The 22,854-nt window shown below is 34.2% G+C and overlaps 1 protein-coding gene across 4 annotated transcripts in view; it reads left to right on the top strand.

Moving 5' to 3' along the window:
• LOC126761718 (echinoderm microtubule-associated protein-like CG42247) overlaps positions 1 to 22,854 on the top strand; it is a 185,932-nt gene that overhangs the window by 150,442 nt on the left and 12,636 nt on the right. For 3 of the 4 annotated variants that reach the window (XM_050478087.1, XM_050478089.1, XM_050478088.1), the window contains one exon: positions 10,686 to 10,880. In XM_050478087.1, coding sequence (XP_050334044.1) covers positions 10,713 to 10,880 — 168 coding nt within the window. In that variant the 5' untranslated portion in view covers positions 10,686 to 10,712. Of the gene's footprint in view, positions 1 to 1,770; positions 2,113 to 10,685; positions 10,881 to 22,854 lie in introns of those variants that run through there. The other variant, XM_050478086.1, reaches the window with a different exon arrangement.

Genomic DNA, 22,854 nt, shown 5'->3' with positions numbered 1-22,854 from the left:
AGTTTATTTGCTGTCACTCGTTTATTTAGTTGCCCGTCAGCGGTCACTCATACGCCCCGTTGACCGATTGCACTGCGCTGTCAATAGTACACTGCAGGCGCGTGCCTTATTTGTTCTTATTTTACATATTCCACGCAGCAAGTGTTGTTGTTGTATAAATTTATTATTGTTGTTGTAGTAAGATTTTTTTTTTTAATGATTTTTGTTCTTGCTTTACCTTTTACCAATTAAATTAAAACGCTTTAAATAACCGACCAAAGGCGAGGGAGTGGGAGCGTTTTTTCAACAGAAATTACTCCACATTTTCTTCTCACTGGTTATATATATATATATAAATATGATCATATATGTATACATATATATATATATATATAAATATGATCAGGATGAAAAGACGAGTTCAAATTCGTCCGTCCGTTCGCCCGTCCATCCATGCAAACTCTAACTTGAGTAAAAATTGCGATATTTTGATGAAACTTGGTACGCGGGTTTTTTAGTACAAGAAAATCACGACCACAAAACGCCATTAACAGACAACTTACTATAACTAAAAACTAAATTAAGATATAACACTCTAATTTGGCACAAGGAATTGCAGTAACAAGAGGCATCCGAGGGCAAAAAATTTTAAAAACTTAATTTTTAAGTGAAAACACACATCTCGAGACCCGCCCTACCGATTTCAACCAAACTCGGTATACGTCATTCTGCAAATATTCCAATGTTACAGTTTCTATTTGAAACTTTCAATTTAATTTCTGGTCTGTATGACTCAGAGGTATCATAAACGGGTTAGAAGAAATTTAAATGTTCTTTATTTCATACGTCCATATATTTATAATAATTTTGATTTTTTTTATTAATTACTATAGATTTTTCCTTAAAACCCAATATCTTTGGCGCCCAATAACATTATCGACGCGTTGAAAAATCTTTAAACTGCAGTTGCAATATTATTTTTTGTATATAAAAAATATGTTAGTATATTTACTTAGCAGACTAGTTTCTATATGTTTTTGCCTAGAAATAAAAGGTGAAGAAGTAAGAAATAGAGATTGGTAAGGCCCTTAGTTTGGAAGCAAAGGAGAGAATCGTAGTTAACTATAGGAAAAAGTGGGATCTTTTCACCGAAAAGTTGATGAGAGAAAATCGTGAAAAAATAGCATTTTAAATTTATCTTGTAGTTCTAAGGAGAGACTGTACAACTTATGGCCGCGGGTTCGGAATATGCTGATCTACGTATCCTTAACTGGCATTTTTAGTTAAAAAATTTGTTTCAAAAACTGCATTGTTCGATCGGTTTTACGAAAAAAGTATAAGAACATCATTTATTATGTTAGGTGTGGAAAAACTTGTCTAAATCCGTCTCTATGTTCATGTCACTAAGTCAAAATTCCAAAAAATTGTGAAATAGTATTTGTTTAATTATATTTAGCGAGTTGAACTAGGCTTTAAGTCAGACTGCCTAGCAGCAAATTTTCGATGGTATTTACATATATTATTTTCTTAATAGATAGATATATCGACAAGATATTAGGACAACATATTTTAAAAAAGAAAAATAATATTTAATCCTTTTAATCCCTTGATAATTAATTGATTAATATACAAATTTGTCGTGCTGCAAGCTTTAAAAGTACCTTTTTGCAACTACTACATTTTAATACACATACATATATGCACATGTATACAAATAATAATATCCAACATTTCACAGCAACATCAATTCATTCATTCTCCGGCCTCATTTATCCCTTCGGGTAACTTAAATTCAATTAAAATAATTTCATTTTATTTAATTTGTTGCAATTTTGTTGTATGCATTGAACAGCGAACGCTGCGAGAAACTAATTTCGCATAAAATGCAAACAAATGAGAGTGTGTATAAAGCAGTGAACTCACAAATGTGTACAAACAAATGCTTGTGTATGTGTGTATAAAAAAGGCGATTAACAAGCCGTTAAAAAAGAGGCGGAAAAACTATATTAAAAAACAATTATACAGATATATATATATTTGTGGGGAAATTAATTAAACTCGGCAGCTTAAATGTATGAGGACAGCGACGAAAGTTCGCCATTTGTGATGCTCTCATCGCCCACCAAGTCTTGGGTTAGTAATGTAATGCAAGTATAGTATATACATATAGATGATCTCAAGAACGTGTATTGGTGTATAAACGATGTGTTGTATTAGATATGTATGTTAAAAATTTCAGTTTATATTTAAGTAAAAATTAAGATCTTTTGTAATTCTATCTATTACTTATCCTACTACTTTGATAAATATTTACCGCTACTTTTTATAGATATTATAAATATAGTATTTTGACTACTATTTTTGTAAACTACAAATAGTTTACATTGACATTTCTTTTTTATTGGCGTAGATACCTCTTACGCGTTATAACCGAGTTTACAACAGCGCGCCAGCCGTCCTTCCTTTTCGATTTTTGCCACTAATATGAGATTCCAAGTGTAGCCAGGTCCCTCTCCACCTGACCTCTTTCTCTGCTTTCTCCAGGGGGTACTGTGTCGAATACTTTCAGAGCTGGAGTATTTTCGTTCATTCGGACGTTATGACCTAGCCAGCGTATCCGCTGTATTTTAATTCGCTGAACTATGTCAATGTCGTCGAATATCTCGTATAGCTCATCGTTCCATCGACTACGATATTCACCGTTATCAGACGGGAATAATGAGTGACTTGTAGAGTTTGATCTTTGTTCGTCATGAGAGAACTTTACTTCGCAATTGACGGAGCTTTTGGTATTGCTTAACGTCAGTTTACACAGCCGAAATTTTGCGGGAATACCAAATGGAGACATAGCGTCATAAAGGCAGCTCCTTTCCGTGTTGTCAAAAGCAGCTTTGAAAACGTCGAGGCGGTGGTGTGTGTCGACCCTCTTTTCACGGGTCTTTTCCAAGACTCGGCCAATGGTGAATATCTGGTCAGTTGTTGATTTGCCAGGTTTAAAGCACCACATAAGGTTCAATCAGTTTGTTAACGGTAGGTTTTAATCTTTCACACAGTATGCTCTATCGAACCTTAAATGCGATGTTTAGGAGGCCTATCCCACGGTTGTTGGCGCAGATTGTGGGGTTTCCAATTTTGTAGATTGAGCAGGGTACACTTAAATTGCAATCGTTGGCATTGCTTTCATCCGACCATATTTTACAAAGATGAAAGCATGCTCCTTATCAGTTCTTCGTCGCCGTATTTGAACAGCTCGGCCGGCAGTCCATCGGCCCCAGCCCCTTTATTGTTCTTCAGATGGGTAATTGCTATTCTTAGTTCTTCATGGTCGGGCAATGGAACGTCTGCTCCATCGTCACCGAACCGGGAACCGGGTTTACCATCTCCAGGTGTTATGCTTTCACTGCCATGCGGAAGGCTGGAAAAGTGTTACTTATATAATTTCAGTATGCTCTGAGAATCAGTCACTAGGTCACCTCGAAGGGTTTTACTAGAGCATTCTTTCGTTTTTAAACCTTCTGTTAGTCGCCGCATCTTTTGGTAGAATTCTTGAGTATTGTAACTGTCGGCCAACTTGTCAAGATAACGCATTTCGGCTCCCTCTTTCCTTTGTCTGCAAATCCTTCTTCAACTCTCGGTATCTATCCCATCTCGCACGGGTTGTGGTGTATTGTAATGTTGCGAAGCAGGTAGTCTGTTTTCTCTCCACTCCGGATCCGGCATTCCTCATCACACCAACTGTTTTTTTACCTTTTCCGATAACCAATGGTTTCGTTTGCAGCTGTACGTAAGGAGCAGGAAATGCCGTCCCACATTTCCCTTATACCGAGTTGCTGATTGCAGCTTCTAGACGTCGAACTTTGCTTGTATTTGTTGACGGGCGGTTTTTACTGCACAGAGGCGAGTGTGTATCCGCAAGATAGTGGTCCGAATCAATGCTAGGACCTCAAAGCATTCGAATGTCTAAAACACTAGATACGTGTCTTCCGTCTATCACGAGATGATTGACCTAGTTGGTGGCTTTTCGATGCGGAGATAGCCAGGTAGCTTGATGAATATTGTATATACATTTATATGGTATATACATTTCGGCCGCAGCGAAGCCGATCAACCTCAACCCATTTAGGGATGTTTCATCATAGAGGCTGATTTTTGACCGTTGTGCAACAGATAGCGAGCACGATTTTGACATCTTGGCGGGGGCACCTCTTATAGGTGCGCTTCAAACGCCCATAAAAGACAATTTGGTCACATCACATCACATCACATCACTGCCCTTCTATCAGGCCGAATGCCACATCAAATCTCCGCTCTTTTATTTGGCCACTGTAGTAAATGCCACAAGGATCTACTCGTCTCAATCCTTGTCCCGTCGATCGCATTTCTTGGGCTACGGTGTTGCCATCCTTTACTTGTGTGTGGACATAAACTCCTTTGGCAGCGGCACCTTCCCAATTGAAGACCGGACATTTAAGTGAGTGCCCTCAAATCGTAATCCTTAATGCGTTTGCAGTGGTCCTCATAAGAAGGAGGTTCTCTCATCCGAGGCTATTTTCTTCCTTTCCTTGGGGGAATTCTTTACGTTCCAAACCCAGCGCACAACCCTGGGGAGAGATGTTTCTCTTTCTAATTTTAGCTCGCCGTCAAACATATGTGGCTACCAGCTACCCAGAGGATAGATATCTAGGACCGGAGAGTCGTGAGCTGCTTGAGCCATACGTAAAATAATCATTTCTAGCCACTTCCAAGTGAATGGCGCTCAGAGAACTTTCCTCACAACCTCTACACATGGCTTCATCTTAATTGGCATTACATTTACTTAAACTACGCTTTGTGAATCTATGGAATATGTTCTCTAAATATTACCTTAATCCTTACCAACACCAATGCAGTCCTGTAAAGTGTTTTCAGAGTGAGACTTTTTGATTATTTTTACTGCTCTCTTTATTGCTATTTTTTCCACCAATTTTTTCACAACTAGTTTTCTATGGCGATATCGGTTCAATTACAGCTTCCTTTGTCTATTTTTGCACTCCTTGGCTAAACTCGTACACAAATTACTAAGAGTTTCTATATATACTTAGTTTTTTCTCTGGACTGTAAAATTAAATATTCCTCTACATATTTCGCTTAATTATTTTTCCTTTTTATTGTTTTCAGCTAATCGCGCCGTAATTAAATTTACATTTTTTCTTCTGAGCGTCATTTTACGGCAAAACTTTTAGAAATTCTGCTTCTCTACGCATTTGTAGAAACGTTTATATAGTTCCATTGTCTATCCTTACCGTCGCTACTAACACAACTCTTTTTTCACGTAACTTACTTTCAATACCACTTTTATTTTATATTGTTATCTTTTGTTTGCTTTACAAACTTCGAGTCTGTCTGCCGCAGATTGTTTGGTTTGCATTTAATTTGTGTTGAGCAAACATGCAGACAGCAAGTCGGCGTGCCGTCCGAGTTGTTTCCGCAGCAGCCGCAATAATTTTCTCCATTTATCGCACACAACTTTGCATTTATTTTGTTTTGCTTTTAACTAATTTTCTCCATTTAGAATGCATTTATTTGGCTGCCTTTTTTCTTTGCTTTCAGACTGCTAGTTAACACTTTAGTTGCTTTCCACCGCTACTTTTAATTTATTTATTTTTTTTGGTGTTTCTCTTCAATTTACATTTTCTCGTGCTCGCTTGCCATTTTGTGTTTGCATTTGTTTTGCGTTAGGTAAACCGCCTAGTTGGCACGTTGGAGAGTAGAACGCCTTCAAAGTTTATGCTGAGGTGCTCTGAATTGCTTTTTGTTTAGAGGCTGTTGAGAGCTTTGTGATTTCTTCTCTGTTATTTATTTGCAGTTTATTTTTAAAGCTTATTTAAGATGAATTTTTTCCATATTAATTATTTCCACGTTAGTGGGAAATATAAATTAAATTTCTTTTGAAAACTTAAAAGTTGCACATGGCGTATGAGTAAGATGAAGCGCAATTCAAGTTAAGGAATTCATTTAATCATTTCTTATTTCATGAAGCTTAGCACGTGTTTATTTGGCGTAGGAAATCTATAATATGTTTGTAGAAAAAAAAGAATCGTCAAGCCTTTTTTCATCACAAATTCTGGTAAAAACTTTTAATAAATTGATCAATATTTAAAATTATTGTTAAATAGAGGTATTTGTTTTGTTGCATTTTCATCTAAGTTACCCTTTAAATAACAGGCAATAGTTATTACTATATATAAGTATATATATATATACTACTATTTACTACTATTAAACTCAAACCATACTTCTGTTAGAAAAAATTTATTAAAAAAAACTATTGAGCTATTGTGATATTAAGCAGCCAGTTGAAAATATGTAAAAAGTATGCTAAATACAATAAAAATGAGTTGGTTGTCTTTAATTATAATTAAATCAAGCATGAAGAAGCGATTTACAGCTTACCGAAGAATCCATTAACAACTCTGCCATATTTTAGCTAAAAGTTCAAACGATGTGTTAATTGGAAAATAAAGCCAATTTTAGCAATTTAATCCCCTTTGCTCCATTTAGCTCACAGAAAAGCATTTTTTTTCTCATTACGCACCGTAGTTGGTATATATAATGAAAGATGCCGCAGCGAGAAGAGAGAAATGAAAATAATATTAAAGAATATATGTTTTATTTACAACTGTGAGTGTAAGTAATAATAATTACCATGAAGTATATATGCAGCATCACAGTTGGATATGTCAGCATGTGTATAAGATTGCGTATGCATAACTGCATTAAAATATTTACTCGAGAAATTTACACCAAGGATATGTACAGGGTTTTCCAATAAGAGTGATATGATTTATTTCCAAAGAAAAAGCATACTAATTTTTATGGATATTCAAATGTTTTTTATCTAGTGTGAGGCAAAATCGATACAATTAAGTTCAGAATATAATATCATTCGATTGGCCTCTACGACTTCTTTTCCAGGAACGAATTCGATGAACCCAATTTTTGATTGTAACAATTACTGAATATAATGAAAAACAAGAAAAAACATTAACTTCGACTACACCGAAGCTAATACACCCTTCAGAGGTGCATTTCTTTTAGTGACTATGTGTTCATTTTGTATGGAAGCTATACGCTATAGTAATCCGATCTGAATAATTTTTCGGAGATTATATTATTACCTTAAGCAGTAATCCATGTCAAATTTCGTGAAGATACCACGTCAAATGCAAAAGTTTTCCATACAAGCCCTTGATTCCGATCGTTCGGTTTGTATGGCAGCTATATGCTATAGTTAACCGATCTGAACAATTTATTCAGAGAATACATTGTTGCCTTAGAAAATAATCTATACCTAATTTCGTGAATATATCTTGTCAAATGCAAAAGTTTTCCATACGAGCCCTTGATTCCGATCGTTCAGTTTGTATGGCAGCAATATGTTATAGTAAGCCGATCTGAACAATTTCTTCGTATATTACATTATTATTTTAGAAAATCACCTGTGCCAACTTTTGTGAAGACACATTGCCAAATGTGAAAGTTTTCCATACAAGAACTTTATTCGATCGTTCAGTTTGTAAGGCAGCTATGTGTTATAATGAGCAGATTCTTGAAGAGAAAATGACGTTTGCAAAATTTCAAAACGATATCTTAAGGACTAGTTCGTATATATACAGATAGACGGACAGACGGACATGGCTAATCGACTCAGCGAAGGGTCTACGACGCTTCCTTCTGGGTTTTACAAACTTCGTGGCAAACTTAATATACCCTCAGGGTATAAAAATACAGATCATGACATATTAAAAAGGCGGACACGACACTTAAAAATCGTATCATCCGTACTGAAAAACCCGATATAAATAGCTGATTTCACTTGACTGAAATCGCAAGACCAATAAAGTATGTCTAGGAGGATGTATGAAATCGCCAGGGAGATAAAGAAATCGCAGGAAGAGTATAAATTGCAATTTATAACTGCAAATAGTAAATGTGGTAAAAAGAAAGAAATTTGGCTTCAGTTGGGGCAGACCTTTCATGCACTGACTGTGAAAATTTTTAAAATAAACTTGCAAAAATGTAATAATAGAGCAAATATTCATTTCACTGAAGGTATGAAGTAAGGGGAAAGTAAAATTAAATAAATGTCTTTTTGTTTATCTGCTAGTTTTTTATTAACTAATAATGAAGGTTAATAAAAGTGAGAGCACAAAAGCAAGAAAAGTACTATAATTTTCGTTATTTTATATATTTTATATACAACAATAACAAGGTCTTTCATAACTTTTTCTTTTTTATTCTCATACCACATAGAAAAAATCTTCGGCAAAGCTAGTCAGGTGAAAAAAGCATAATTACAAGGCTTATAAGCGAAAAACTAAACTCAAATGTCAATATATTCGGTACTTACGGTATACAGACTTAGCATATTTATCTATATAAACTGATAGTACCTATAAACGTCTATGAATTGACTTTTGAAGAGCTTTATTAAGAACCTGAGTATATAAGAAAATGCAGAGGTTTATCTTGAATTCTCATTCGAATAACTGTAACCATATTGGAACCTGATATTTTTCTATGTACAGAAATATTTGGTAATGTTAAAAAAGGGTCTATTTGATAAACTCACGAAGATGATGGTGAAAAAATTTATGCCACACTTCATGCACTAGGAAGAGGCATCCTACCTTAATAATCACAGAAAAATGCGAGCGCTGAGAATAAAAAGATATTGGGTATTCTAGGAGTTAATAACTCGTGGTTGTTTCGAAAAACTAGTAAAACTAAGAACTAGTTACTTAGTATTGAACAAGAGCTATCGATAATTTGTTCCAGAAACCTTTAACTACATACAATCCAACTTAAAAGTAAACTAAAATAGTTCTTATTTCAAACCTATGAGTATTCATTCTAAACTATATAGCTAAATACTTTGATAATTACTGCAAGTGTTCTTTCATGAAATCAAAAGATATTAGGTAAATCTGCTAGGCATATATGGAATAATTACCGCGTGCCATTTTCGAAAAGCTGACTTCCAAATAAACTTTAAAAAACCTTAAATTGAACAATATTTGGACAGTTTTTAGTTCTAGACTCCTTCAAGTAGAATTTAAAAACAAACTACAATAATTCCTATTCCAGACCACACTGCTATTTGGAAAATTTATGAACTTGTGAACGTTTGGAAAATATAGAACTAGAATAACATTAAGAAGCCGGTTGACCAAATAGACAGTTTTAATTCAAATTTAAGCTGCAAAAAGTATAACCAAACACAAGAGTACGTGGGTTGTCTCTAATTTAGGTGAAATCAGGAATAATGAATCGATTTATTTCTCTCTGAAGCGATATAAGCGATTAAAAGACTGGAGTTAAATGGTAAAGAAAGTTTGAATACTGTGAAGTGGTTATGTTAATTATACAGGGAATTCACAAGAAATATTTAATAATATGAATTAAATTTTGTTAACTAGTTTCTTAATCACTTCCAAATATATGTATCACTTTCCTAACTAGTCAAATATGGAGACTGTATTAAGTTTTCTAACGTTTCCAACAAGTCTGTACTGTAGGCGCTTATAGTGTAAAAGGCGTATAAGAAATGTAGTAATATGCTTAACTTACTTTTGTCGGAATCATGCAGCATATACTTATGGTATGAGGATTCCCATGAACACGTTTATATAAGAAAAATGCATTAACCACGAATATATAACGAGTTTTTGCCATCGATTTTATAAATATTCGATTCATTAATGTGCATACGCAGAGTTATATGCCCAGCAAACTCGTTACACGTTCCCAACTGGCTTCAACGCCTTGAAGTATGCAAGGAATTGCATGAATTTGCATATTTGGCACATAAAATATGGTCACAATAAAATCGAAGCAAGAAAAACCACAAAAGTAAATGATTTTAATTGCATTCGTACACACAGCAAAACAAATAAAAATATATTTACGAAAATTAATTGTATTTACTCACATATATACATATGTTTATATGACTGCAAACGCAGTGTGCGCCGCATGGCAACAACAGCCGCGTAAAAACTGTGTGCAAGAAAAAAATATTGAGCGCGAACAATTAAAATAATTGCGAAATTGTGGAGAAAGCAAGCGCGAAAAAATCGAAAATTTTATAAAAGAAAAGAACAAAGGATATGCAAATGCGTGTGGGCAGGAAGTGGGTAGGCGACGCACAAAAAATCTACGCGCTGATTGTGGGTGATAGCCCCGTTCATGGTCAACATGCGGCGTTCGCACAATGCTGGTGTTAACTTTAGTGCGTGTATGTGCACACATTGTATGTTATGTATGTATGTGTGTGTGCTCACGCGCGTGCCACAAAACAATTTAATTAATTCCAGATTTGTGCGAAAACTCGCTCACAAGGCACTTTACAAATTTACACGCACAAAAGCGCGCATATGTATGTATGCATATATAAAAACAAGTGCACACACATACATATATATGTATGAAGTCTCTAGCTATAACATAAATGTTACGAAAATTATACTTCTTTTTTCCAATATTGCCAACGGCAACGGATTTCGAACGCTTATTCCATATTATTTATCCACAATATTTTCCATTTTTTTCTTCCCCTTTCTCTTCCATGCCACAAAATTGCAATTCGCCATAACGTCAACAATCCACCGAACAATCAATCGACCGCATTCAACGAAAATATTTCATTTCAACAAATTTCACAACAGCCGGCTAGTTACGGTAAAAAGAACGGCATGTGGTACGCCTCGCCCGGTAATCAGGGTTGGGGCTCGAAACCGGCCAGTCGTAAGCCATCGATTATGGAGGCAGACTTGGGCACATTATCGACCACATCGGGCTCGATCAAACGCAGCGCCGGACGTGTTATACGCATCATCAATAATTTGGATCATTCAGTGCAGGTGAGTGGATTGCATTGCAATAAATACGTAGAATAATAACAATTTACAGGGTGTTGGAATAGAAAAAAGTGGCTTTAAAAGTATAACTTACTATTTGGTGAACAGTTTTTTAATATACTTGTACACTTGTATATCATTATTAGAACAAAAAAAGTCTAAAAATATGAGCCAACCAAAAGTAACAACCTTTATATAGAAATTGTAACTAAATATATTTATAAACTAGTTTATAAAAATATTAAAGCAAAACAAAGAGCAAATAAAGTCCTCAAAACTAACACCCTTTATTTAAAAACTGTGATAATAGGCAAAAATATTGCCATATAAACTTGTTTATTGAAATTTTGGGTCTCTATCATTTTTTAGGCTTACAAAACCAAAAAGAAAAAAAATCAAAATTATTGACTTTCCCAAAACAATACCTTTTATACAAAAGCTTCAATAATAGACACAAATATTTTTACTTAAACTTTTTTAAGCCGCTAGCTTCATTATCTAAGCATAAAAATAAAACAAAATAACTCCGCAAAACCAGCACCCTTTATAGGAAAATATCAATATTATACACAAATATTTCCATAAAAACCTGCCCGAGTGCGTATAAAACAATGCAGTCACGGCGTAAGCTCATTTCGCTTTGCCATCATGGCGCCGCGCACAAAAGCATGCTGCATTTTATGACAGGAAAAATATTTTCAATAAGCAGAAAAGTCGTTGAGGGAAATTTCACACAAAAGCGCATTAAAATGAGCAATTTATTTATGTAAATATTTGATTTTTTATCACCACAAAATATTTATAATTGAATTTTTAACAAAAACTCCGAGCACAAGGGAGCGCTAAAGAAGTTGAAAAAACAACGAGATTAAGTCGCTTTTTTGCAGCTCACTATTTCTTCTTTCCTTTCAATGCTTTTGCTTGATTTCATTATTCCCAATCCCATTATTTATTATTCATATGCCAAATATTGTATGAGCGTTGAATTTCGTGTGAAGCATAAAGTTTTCATTATAGCGTTAAGCCATGAATTTATAGGTTTATAGGAAAAAACAGTTTGCAATGTTTTTACAAGAATTAATTTGTAGTTCTCGGATGGAAAAACTCTGTAATGGTTGAAAATAACTAATGGGTTGAGAAAAAATATAGAATATAGAATATAAAATATAAAATATATACAGAATATAGAATATAGAATATAGAATATAAAATATAGAATATAGAATATAGAATATAGAATATAGAATATGGAATAGAATATAGAATTTAGAGTTTTCATTGCGCTTACGTCAAATAATTTTCATTTCGGATACAAATAAAAGTTGAACATGTTATTATAGTAAATTGTGGAATATAGAATATAAAATATAGGAAAAATGGGATATAAAATATAGATTACGGGACATATATTATGGAATAAGGAATACAAAATAAAGAGCATCCAATACTGAACATAGAATACAAAATACTGACTATGCAATAGCATATAAAATTGAAAATATTAAATTAAAAAAAATATCAAAATAAAATCCAATAGAAGGAAATAGAATATAGAATATACATACAAAATGAAATGCATACTATTAAACACTAAAATCTATAATTAACAATTTGAATTCAAAATTTAAAAAATAATAATTAAAAAAAATAAAACAAAATTCAGAATTCAAAAATTCATATATTAAAGCGAAGTTTCGTAATTGAAATTTTAAATGTGTAATTCATAGTTATAACAACCTTAATTCAATTACCTGTCAAACGCTAAGATTTCTAAAAGTTTTAACGAGAAAATTTAAACTTATTTTAAATAAAGTTATAATTTAAAACAAAATTAAATCAACAAAAAATTGCAATTAATATTACAAAAAAAAAAAATACTAAAATACAAAAATTAAAATCAAAACTTAAAAATATATATTAAAATTATAATCTAAGTTAAATTTAAATTGAACTTTCAATTAATAAATATTAAAATCACGATTAAAAATTATATTAAAAGAAAAACTAGAATTAAAATTAAAATTGAACTAAAATTAAAAAGTAAGATTGTAATTACATTTAAAATTATATTAAAGTAATATCTAAGTTCAATTTAAGTTGAATTTTCAAAAACAAATCATACTAAAATTACAATTAAACTAATATTAAAAGAAAACCTAAAAGTAAAATTATCTAAAATTACAATTAAAATTTAAACCAATTCTAAAATTAAATTCAACATTGTAAAAAAGTTTAAAATTTTATTTAAAATAAAAATAAATTTAAATAATTTTAATGTTTAATTAAAATTAAAAACAAAATTTTAATTAAAATTAAAACTAAAATTAAAATGATTAAGTTGAAATTAAAACCAAAACTACTTAAAAACAACTTTGTAACAAAATTAAGAGTAAAATTAAAATAAAATTTAAAGATAAAATTAAAATTAATAATAAAATTTAAATTAAAATTAAAATTTACGTCAAAATTAAAATTAAAATTGAAAATAAAATTAAAATTAAAAATAAAATTAAAATTAAAATTAAAACTAAAAATAAAATGAATAACTAAATTAAAATTTGTGTTAGTTAAGCTAAAACCAATATTGAAATTAAAATTCAAAAGAGAAATAAAATTAATTTTAAAGTTAAAAATAAAATGAAATAAACACCAAGTTTAGTTAAAATTTTACAGTATAAAAAAATTCATTTGTAATTAAATTTTAATTGTACTTAAAAATGTATGGCCTTTAAGTTTTCAAGGAAAACACACTTAAATTCAATTTTCCACTCAACTAGCCACCTTCGACACACAGAAGCGTGTTGACCAAGTCGAATTAAAATTTTTTCTGAATTAACAGTAAAATAGCGCGTAATTGCTTTGACCGCAAAATTGCAGTGTCAATGGGAAATATAATTATTATGCACACACAACGCTGCATATGTATAATATATACATAAGAATCAAGGTATTACGAAGCAAAGCAACGTCATAGCTGCGCACAGCCTTCGAAATAGACGAGGAAATTAACACTAAACGGACACGTCATTGATGTGTAGGTGTTAGTAAAAAAGTGAAAAATTCAAATTTATACTCGATAGCAAAATATATTATGCATTGCCAAATTATTGCCACTTCCTCCAATACAAAGCAACCTAGTACACGTGCTTAGTACTTTACAGGCGCAACATTCTATTGAATGGGGCATACTTTCTAGCAGCTGAATGGCATGTAATTTAATGGCAGCAACATTTCAAAAGTTCAATATGCGGAAATTTCACGCCAAATGTCTATAATTTCCGTCAAATTGCATATTTAAGGCCAAGTAGCCAAGGCCAACAGGGCACAGCTAATAGGAGGCTTAAAGTACACGCACACACACATTTGAACGACTATGAACACAGCATTTCAAGAAAGGCCACCGCTGGCAAAGTTCAAGTACAAAACACAGCCAGCAATTGTCCAAAGGAATTGAGGCCAACCAAAACATTTGCGGAGGCAGCAACTGGCATTCACCGCCAAAAATTTCGGCTGAATGAAATTAATGTTTATACAAGGACGTTAAGTTAGGCGGGGTATACAGATAATGAATAATAAACTTAAGACCTTTTCGATTGAATGCGTGGCTTACTTACTGTACTACCGCTACAACATCACCCAAACTTGGTAAAATCAGCTAACGGTTGTTTTAACACCCACTGTGCGCACACATGTGTACAACTTTTTATGTAAAAATGTTTTCCCAAGCGCACTTAAAGTTGATTGCGTATTACGCTGCTGCTTTAAGTGTGCCAAACTTCACATAAACTGGCATTTGTTGTTGCAAAAGCCACTCAGCCACACACGCCGACAATTGCTTTCACCTATGCTGGTGTATTTTACTACCAGTTTACTCGTTATGAAAATCAATTGTCTGCAATTTATGCAAAACAGATTGAAGTCACGGTCAATTTGGCAATTTCCATACGCTAGGCAAAGCCAGAGCAGCAAGCAAACACGAAAACAAAAGCAAAGGTATCGAAAAAAATTATTAGCGCATATAAATTTTTCGTTGAAGAGGAGCGCCCAGTATGAGATAGTTTATGCACGCTTACACGTATATGCATGCAACTACATGTGTGTACGTAACTGTGTGTGGTTGTAAAATAATAAAATAAAAACAAAAAAAATGCTGAAAATCCACATTGAAAACAATAAACTCGCTATCGTTCGGCCCGGCTGCCGGCACACAATCTTTATAATTCCTACGTCGCTCATACGTCATGTAGTACCCGGGCATGCAGTGCATGGCTGCTGTGTAATATGCGCATATGTTCATATATCACATGTATATGTATGGAACGCCTGCAACCGGATGTTAAAAATGCCCTAATATTTTACACCTTGCGGCGGAGTAAAGACTATATGGCAATAGCAAGCTTTAGTGTTTTGTATACTGATTGCGCTTAGTGCTTCGGGACTTTCGGTATTGAAAAGTAGTATTGAGAAGTATTTAGGATTTTAGGAAAAAAAAACACTTTTATATAGTCTTCTGAATTGTGTTAGTGCACTTCAAAGGCTGTCTTTATTATTTCCTCTTCTCTGTGTTGAGTTGCTTAGTTCTTACCCGTGAACAACATTTATCTCATATTTTTTGAAAGTAGCGTTGTATTTAAAAGTTAACAAAATCCAAAAACTAATAACGGAAAATATTCTGAGCTTTGTGTTAAAGAATATTCTAAAATCTCTATTCTTTAAACTGTTAAAAAAATATTCAAAAATCTCTTATCATAAACACTAGATCACCATCTGGCGGCACACTATTTTTTCATGAATGGATCCCAAGTCAGGATTGTAGGTATATTCAACTTTTTCAAGTCCAACAAGTCTATCCAAGGTATTTGGCCTCATTTGAGTAGTGATGAAGAAGATGCACTTCCCCTAAACTTTCAGAGCAGGCCGATGTCTTGGAGCTCGGCCATTTTCCTCGCAATAACAGAGAGCTCAGATAGCGTCGATTGATAGACCGTATATCACCGTGTATCTGTCCGTGAGAGATATTATGAAGAATTTTGAAGATATCTCAATAGCTTCTGGCTACTACTGTCTTTAATTTACGTTGGCCGGGTTTTCTCCCTCATCATCTGCAATGTTTATCTGGAAAATTAAAGGTATCGTCATAGGTCAGTTAAATATTTTAAAAACACGGATCGAAAATGAATTTCTTACTAAAAGTCGATTTTTTATGCCTTTTGTGTAAATTATTGGCTAACTAGATTTAAAATTCGACGCAACTTTTTAATATATTTTTGAAACTGTAAATCAAGCAACCATCAATGTTAAAATTCTTAATATATTTTTGAAACTCAAAACCTTATCATTAAATCCATACATCGTTTCATGCAATATATATGACCATGGTGTCCAAATAATTGAGAAACTCATGTAATATCTTAAAAGCTTGACTCTAATATGTTCATATAAAACGGGATACCAACACTGAATCCCGTTCTGTCTAGCTGCATTTTACTGCAATACCAACAACAACTACAATAAAACACATTCTTACACACTACACATGGTTTTTCATGCTCCTGCAAGCTGTCGAATTCCATTTTTATGGCGTGCGAATATTGCAAAAATTCAACTAACCAAGGTTTGCCGGCATGACTCTTACCAAAACTGCATGTGATCATATCTGAGTGTGTATATATGAACATGACACCATAGCGAATAGCTGCAAATTTTTTTATTAGTCACCTGTCTGAGATACACACACCCCCATACGTATATATGTGGCTCATGCATATATGCATGCGGTAAGAGGATAAAGATGTGCAAGTCAATTGTATAAGAATGTAGATTTAAGTACGTGGCTGGCTGACTAACTGGCTAACAAGTGTGAAAATTTGTAAAATATTTGAAAAATAGTCGAAGGAAGGCAAGTATGGGTGATATGAAAAAAGATAGTTTAGAAAACTGTGCAATGAAGTGTAAAATTGCATAAAAGGCGTGAAGCCAACAAAGGTAAGGAACTCAGCTGCAGGCTGCAGGCAACGATGACCACTTCCAGCGCTGTTGGAAGTTCAAGTCTGAAGTGATTTAACACGCTTATAAGCAGTACATTACAGATTTTTTACATGCTTACTGATTGTTTTTCATTGAATTTTGCCCACAAAATCTCCAACTTTTGGCCACTTAAATATCAATTCACCAACTTTTTCATAGAACTAAGTGTGTGGCATGCAATAAAAGTCGCATATATCATTGACCAGAATATAGATATAAATGAAGAAGGAAATGTGTGAGTGAGAAAATGGAAGTAACTGAAATATAATGGAAAATACAGGGTGATTTTAAGGAATAAAGCTGTCAAAGCAGACACTAGTAGTATTGATATTTTCATTCTTAGAGGGTTAGCTGTCAAACTAACTGTCTTAGTAAACAGTTGTATTTGATATTTATGTACCTAAAGATTAGTTGTCAAACCAGCTGTCAAAATAAACACTTTTATTTTACATTTGCATTCCCATAGGGTTAGCTGCCAAACCAGCTGTCAAAACAAATACTTGTATTAGCATCAGATGTTGTCATCGTCCATGCTTGGTTTTGTTTGGTTTTTGTTCGTCGAGAGAGGACTTCACTTCTCAATTGCCTACTCAGTCCAAAGTAGCAACTGTTGGCAAGAGTTATCCTGCGTTGGATTAAGAGGCTGACAGATGCTGGATCCAAGATAGACGAAATTATCTGCAACTTCGAAGATATGACTGTCAACAGCGACGTGGTAGCCTAGTCGCGAGTGTGACGAGTTTTTGTTTGATGACAGGAGATATTTCGTCTTGCTCTCGTTCAGTGCCAGACCCATCTGATTCGCTTCCAGTTTGGAGAAAGCAGAACTAACGGTGCGGGTGTTGAGGCCAATGATATCAATATCATCGGCATACGCCAGCAGCTGTACACTCTTATAGAAGATTGTACCTGCTCGACTAAGTTCTACAGTTCGAATTACTTATTTTCTCTAATAGCAGATTGAAGAAATCGCATGAAAGGGAGTCGCCTTGTCTGAAACCTCGTTTGGTATCGAACAGCTCAGAGAGGTCCTTCCCGATCCTGACGGAGCTTTTGGTATTGCTCAACATCAGTTTACACATATCCAATCAGTTTGTAGGCGGTGGGCTTTAATCTTTCACACAATACGCTCGATAGAACCTTATATGCAATATTTAAGAAACTTATCCCTTAGTTGGCACAGATCGTGGAGTCTCCTTTTTTGTGAATTGGGTAGAGGACACTTAAATTTCAATCGTTGGGCATGTTTCTGTCCGACCATATTTTACAAAGAAGCTGATGCATCAGTTCTTCGCGCCGAGTTCTCACTTTAGCTCGCCTTCAAACGGATGTTTTCTGGCTATCCAGCGGATACTTGGTCAAAGACCGGAAGTCGTGAGCTGCTTGAACCATATGTAAAAGAATCGCTTCTGGCCACTCCCAAGTGAATGGCAATCAGAGAACTTTCTTCACTTGCGTGACTTCATCATCCATCCTGTCATGCAAACTAATCGAAGAAAATCCAGTTCAATCCGTAAATGGAAAACTTTTTTAGTTGACGAGATATTTTCATGAAATTTGGCATAGATTATTATCCAAGAAAACGGTATCATCTCTGAAGAAATTGATCCAAACTGACCACTATAGCATATAGCTTCTATACAAATTGACCGATCAAAGTCAATTTCTTATATGGAATAGGTTCTAGAAAAGATAGAATAGTCATATATGGAAGGTGGGGATTTCAGGTAGAATATATCTGCTGTATAGACATCATTTCCCCTTTCTTATACCAGTTTTTTCAACTAATATTGACCTTGCTATCCATTATGAATCTAGAGCCTCAAGAGAAAGCATTTGAATAGTGATCGGTAGTTGAATTATACCCCAAATCAAATAATTTTTTCTTAAATCTAACGGTATTTGGTTGGTGAAATATAAAAATTTTGCCTAAAAAATGTTTAAAATATTCTTCGTGTCTTCTATTTAATGCATTTTCAATACATTAGCGAACATTATATGTATCTTCAATTTACTGATCTGTAAATTTTCGAATCTATTTTGAGACATATAACCAGTTTTTCTACAAAAAAGCGGATTTTCGAATGAAGCAAATAATTTCTAATTTATTTTAAATAATTTCCAATAAAAAAACCTTTACCTTTGTAAGAAGTATATACAAATTCATATACACATGCCTCAACATTCTATTTAACATTCTCTACCAATTTGTTGATTAAATTCCCCACACGCCCAGTAAATTTGTGTTTGTGTGTGGTAAACCAAGAATCAGCAGCAGTTATTTTCCATTACGCCTCAAGCAAAAATTGGCAATAAATGACGTTTAATGCCACATAACCAATCGAAGAGTGAGAACAGTTAGCCAAGCGGAGGAGTGGAGAGCCAGTAGACCGATGAATCTGACCAAAGCAAGGCCAAGAACTTGCCAAGGGCAATGTCTGTAACAAGAATTTGCATGCCAACACTCGAATAAGAAAGGCACACATGCTCAAACACAAATTGTTTCATGGGTATGCCCTAATGTATATACATATGTATATCTAGTATGCCTGTGTAAATGCGAGTATTGACTCTGTAGAAGAGTTAAACTTCACATTACTATTTACAATTGGCGACCGCTCACTGTGCAAAAGTATATATGTTTGTCTAAAAATATGTGAATATATCTTTTGTCTGCCTGTTTGCTTGTGTATTTGCCGCAGTGCATGCAATTTTGCAATTTTTCCTTCGTAATTTTCGTATTTGTTTTGAAGCCTTTCAACACCAATCCAATCGCTGGCTAGACGTCGATGGCAATATGCCATGTCAATGCTTGAGTGGAGTGGGATTGTTGCCACTGCTGGCGCTTGCAGAGGCAGTTTCGTCAATTTATATGCGCACAATAGTAACGTTACTTGATTGCACCAACGGATGTCTGTATGTGCAATATGTGAATGTGTACATGCGTTCGATTGCAGGCTCGTGTACTGCCATTGCATGCAATCTGCTGTTACTGCATACTTTTCGGCGTGACGTAATTTTGATAATTTCCCAAATATTTTCACACCACACAAAAAGTTGTTTTTTTACACAAGCGACACCCATGAAATTTTTGCTTTTTCCGTCTCTTAGAATTGGCTGAAAAGTCATTCATGCCATTGGCAAGACACTTCAATGGACATTGTACCATAAACGTTTTGTCCTTGGCAAAGAAGAAGCAATGAGCAGCTGTTGGGCATGGCGCGCCACAAGTCATTTCTAAGAGTGTACTATGTAAGTGGTTATTGATATTTTGTTAGTGAAGCGGCTCTGAGAGTATTCGACGCAGTACCCGTCGAGGGAATCAGAGGAAGAGGAAGACTTCCACTCAGTTGGAAACACCAGTTGAGAAGGACGTGGCCACTACACTTGGAATCTCCAATTGGCACCAAACAGCGAAAAGGAAAAATGACTGGTGCGCTATTATAAACTTAGCTATAACCGCGTAAGCCGTGTCGACACCCATAAAGAAGAAGAAGAAGAATTAAGTTTTTGAGATATGGATCTGAAATTTTGCACATGCCTTTTTTTCTCCAAGAATCTTTTTATTGGCCGGAACCAACGATATCGGACCACTATAACATATAGCTGTCATATAAAATGAACAATAAAAATCAAGTTCATGTATGAAAACTTTTTCTTTGGCAAGATATATTCACGATATTTAACTGCTTTAGTTTTATTAATATCTTTGAATTTCTTCAATATTTAGATCGCGATATTTCATATCAAATGGCAAAAACCACTAATAAAACTGCCATAATATTTTCCCCTCTATATAATTGCTCTTCAAAAGTGCATGCATGTCATGCGCTAATCCTTCCTGTTACTAATGGCTCACTCATAATTCTGTCACCACATATCATTGCGACATGCTAGTCAAATATATGCGTGTAACTTTATGACACATTAAAAACGCTGTTGAAACGCTTAAACGCGCACATTAATCAGCGAATGTTTTTCATAGCTGGCGGCATACAAACAATCACATAACACACACACCAACACATAAATAGACGCAGGCAAATTAAAGACACAACACGATTGACTGAATGAGTGCATTAAGTGGCAACGCATGGGCACGCATACGCATTAATTTCAAACCTTTTTGCATGCGCGGCAAAATGGCAAACTTACACAGACGCATGCAGTTCCATAAGCATACTTACAGGCGCGCAACCAGTCACATTAAGTGCGTTTGTGTGTAAAGTCGCTGATTGCTGCGCATTTTAAAGCGCTTGAAGCGCGCAAAACTTCACTGACTGCACGCGCTTTTGCCGCAAAGCTTTAAAAAAGCTGCTGGCACTTTAACAGCGCGTTGACGTTGCATACTTAAGGGCGCCCAACAGCGTATAAAATGGCGATTATGCCACGCGCGATAATTGCGTGCTGAAGTGGCAAACGATAGACAGATATTTTAATGAGCGTGTGCAAGAGTAAGAGGCAGAGAGACACAGTGTGTGAGTAAGTAAGAGAGCAGACACTGAAGCGCGCAAACAGCTTGCCGAAAGTACACACACATATGCACGCCTGACATATATATTATTTGTATAGCAGGTAAGCAAAATACATTATGCCATTAAAGTCATTTAAAACACCGTTAAGACCATTTTGCGGTTGCGCGCATTAACACACACAAGCACCGAGGTATTTACTGTGAATGGCAGGGATTATGGCTTGAGTGAGCATTATATGCATGTGTGGATGGATATATGTCACTGGAGGTTTGCGTGTCTTTGACATTCAACCAGCTTGGCTGTCTGGTAATAAATATGTCATTATGCCAGCTTATAAGCGTATGGCGGAAATATATATTTACATAAGCTTACATTAGGGTGGTACTTAAAAGTTTTAATAACAATTTTCAAGACTTCCCTGTTCAATTTTTAATGAGAGAGTCAAAATAAAAATATATAATAAAACTAATCTATATATTATAGACTCTTATTGAACTCAACAAACAAGCTTCGTCAATTTAGGGAAATCCAGTCCATCAATCTATATATACGCGAACTAGTCCCTCAGTTTTTTAGATATAGATCTGAAGTTTTGCACACGACCTTTACTCCTTAAGAAGCTACTCATTTGTCGAAACCGCCGATATCAGACCACTATAGCATATAGCTACCATACAAACTGTACAATCATAAACTAGTGCTTGTACGAAAAACTTGTTTGTTTGCAAAGTTATCTTCAAGAAATTCGGCATGGAATATTATACTATAACATTATATTGTTTTAGATCGAACTACTATAACATATATCTGCCATACAAACTGAACAATCAAAATAAAGTCCTTGTGTGGAAAATCTTTTTATTATATAAGCCATCTTAACGAATTTTTTCGTATGTTATTGAACCAAACCAACTCTATAAACTCCTAACAAATTTTTCAGATCATACCATTATAACATATTGCTGTTATACAAACTGGCCTATCAAAATGAAGCGCTTGTATGAAAACTTTTTTTATTTATGAAGGGTATTCTAGTTTCGGTATAACCAAGGTTAACGTTTGTTCTTGTTTTTTTCTTCTCTTTCATCTACTACTCTATATCAGTACTAGTATAGTTTCAGATATCACCTACTACTTTTAACACCCATCAAAGATATAAGTCTAAGTTCAAATCTCCAAGAAGACTAAAAATTTTTATTAATTTAAAAATTGGTATAAAAATCACATAAAAACATCTTCAAATGAGATTCATATGTTTTTCATATCAACTCGACCTAAGAAACTTAATTTAGTTTACACTGAGTTGACTTAGAAAACGTGAACAAGAGCATCGGAATTCAGTATATTAGGAATATGAGGTTTATACTAAGTCATAGACCAACTCCAGTCTAATTCAGCGCTAAATACATAATTTTTTTAATCCATTTAATTGCATTAAAAAATCGTGTTTTGATTAACATCAAGAGATTAGAAAC

This window comes from Bactrocera neohumeralis, chromosome 6 (assembly GCF_024586455.1).
Source record: "Bactrocera neohumeralis isolate Rockhampton chromosome 6, APGP_CSIRO_Bneo_wtdbg2-racon-allhic-juicebox.fasta_v2, whole genome shotgun sequence".
Taxonomy (NCBI): Eukaryota; Metazoa; Arthropoda; class Insecta; order Diptera; family Tephritidae; genus Bactrocera; species Bactrocera neohumeralis.
The sequence above is the reverse complement of the archived record's forward strand: the minus strand, read 5'-3'. Positions and strand labels throughout refer to the sequence as shown.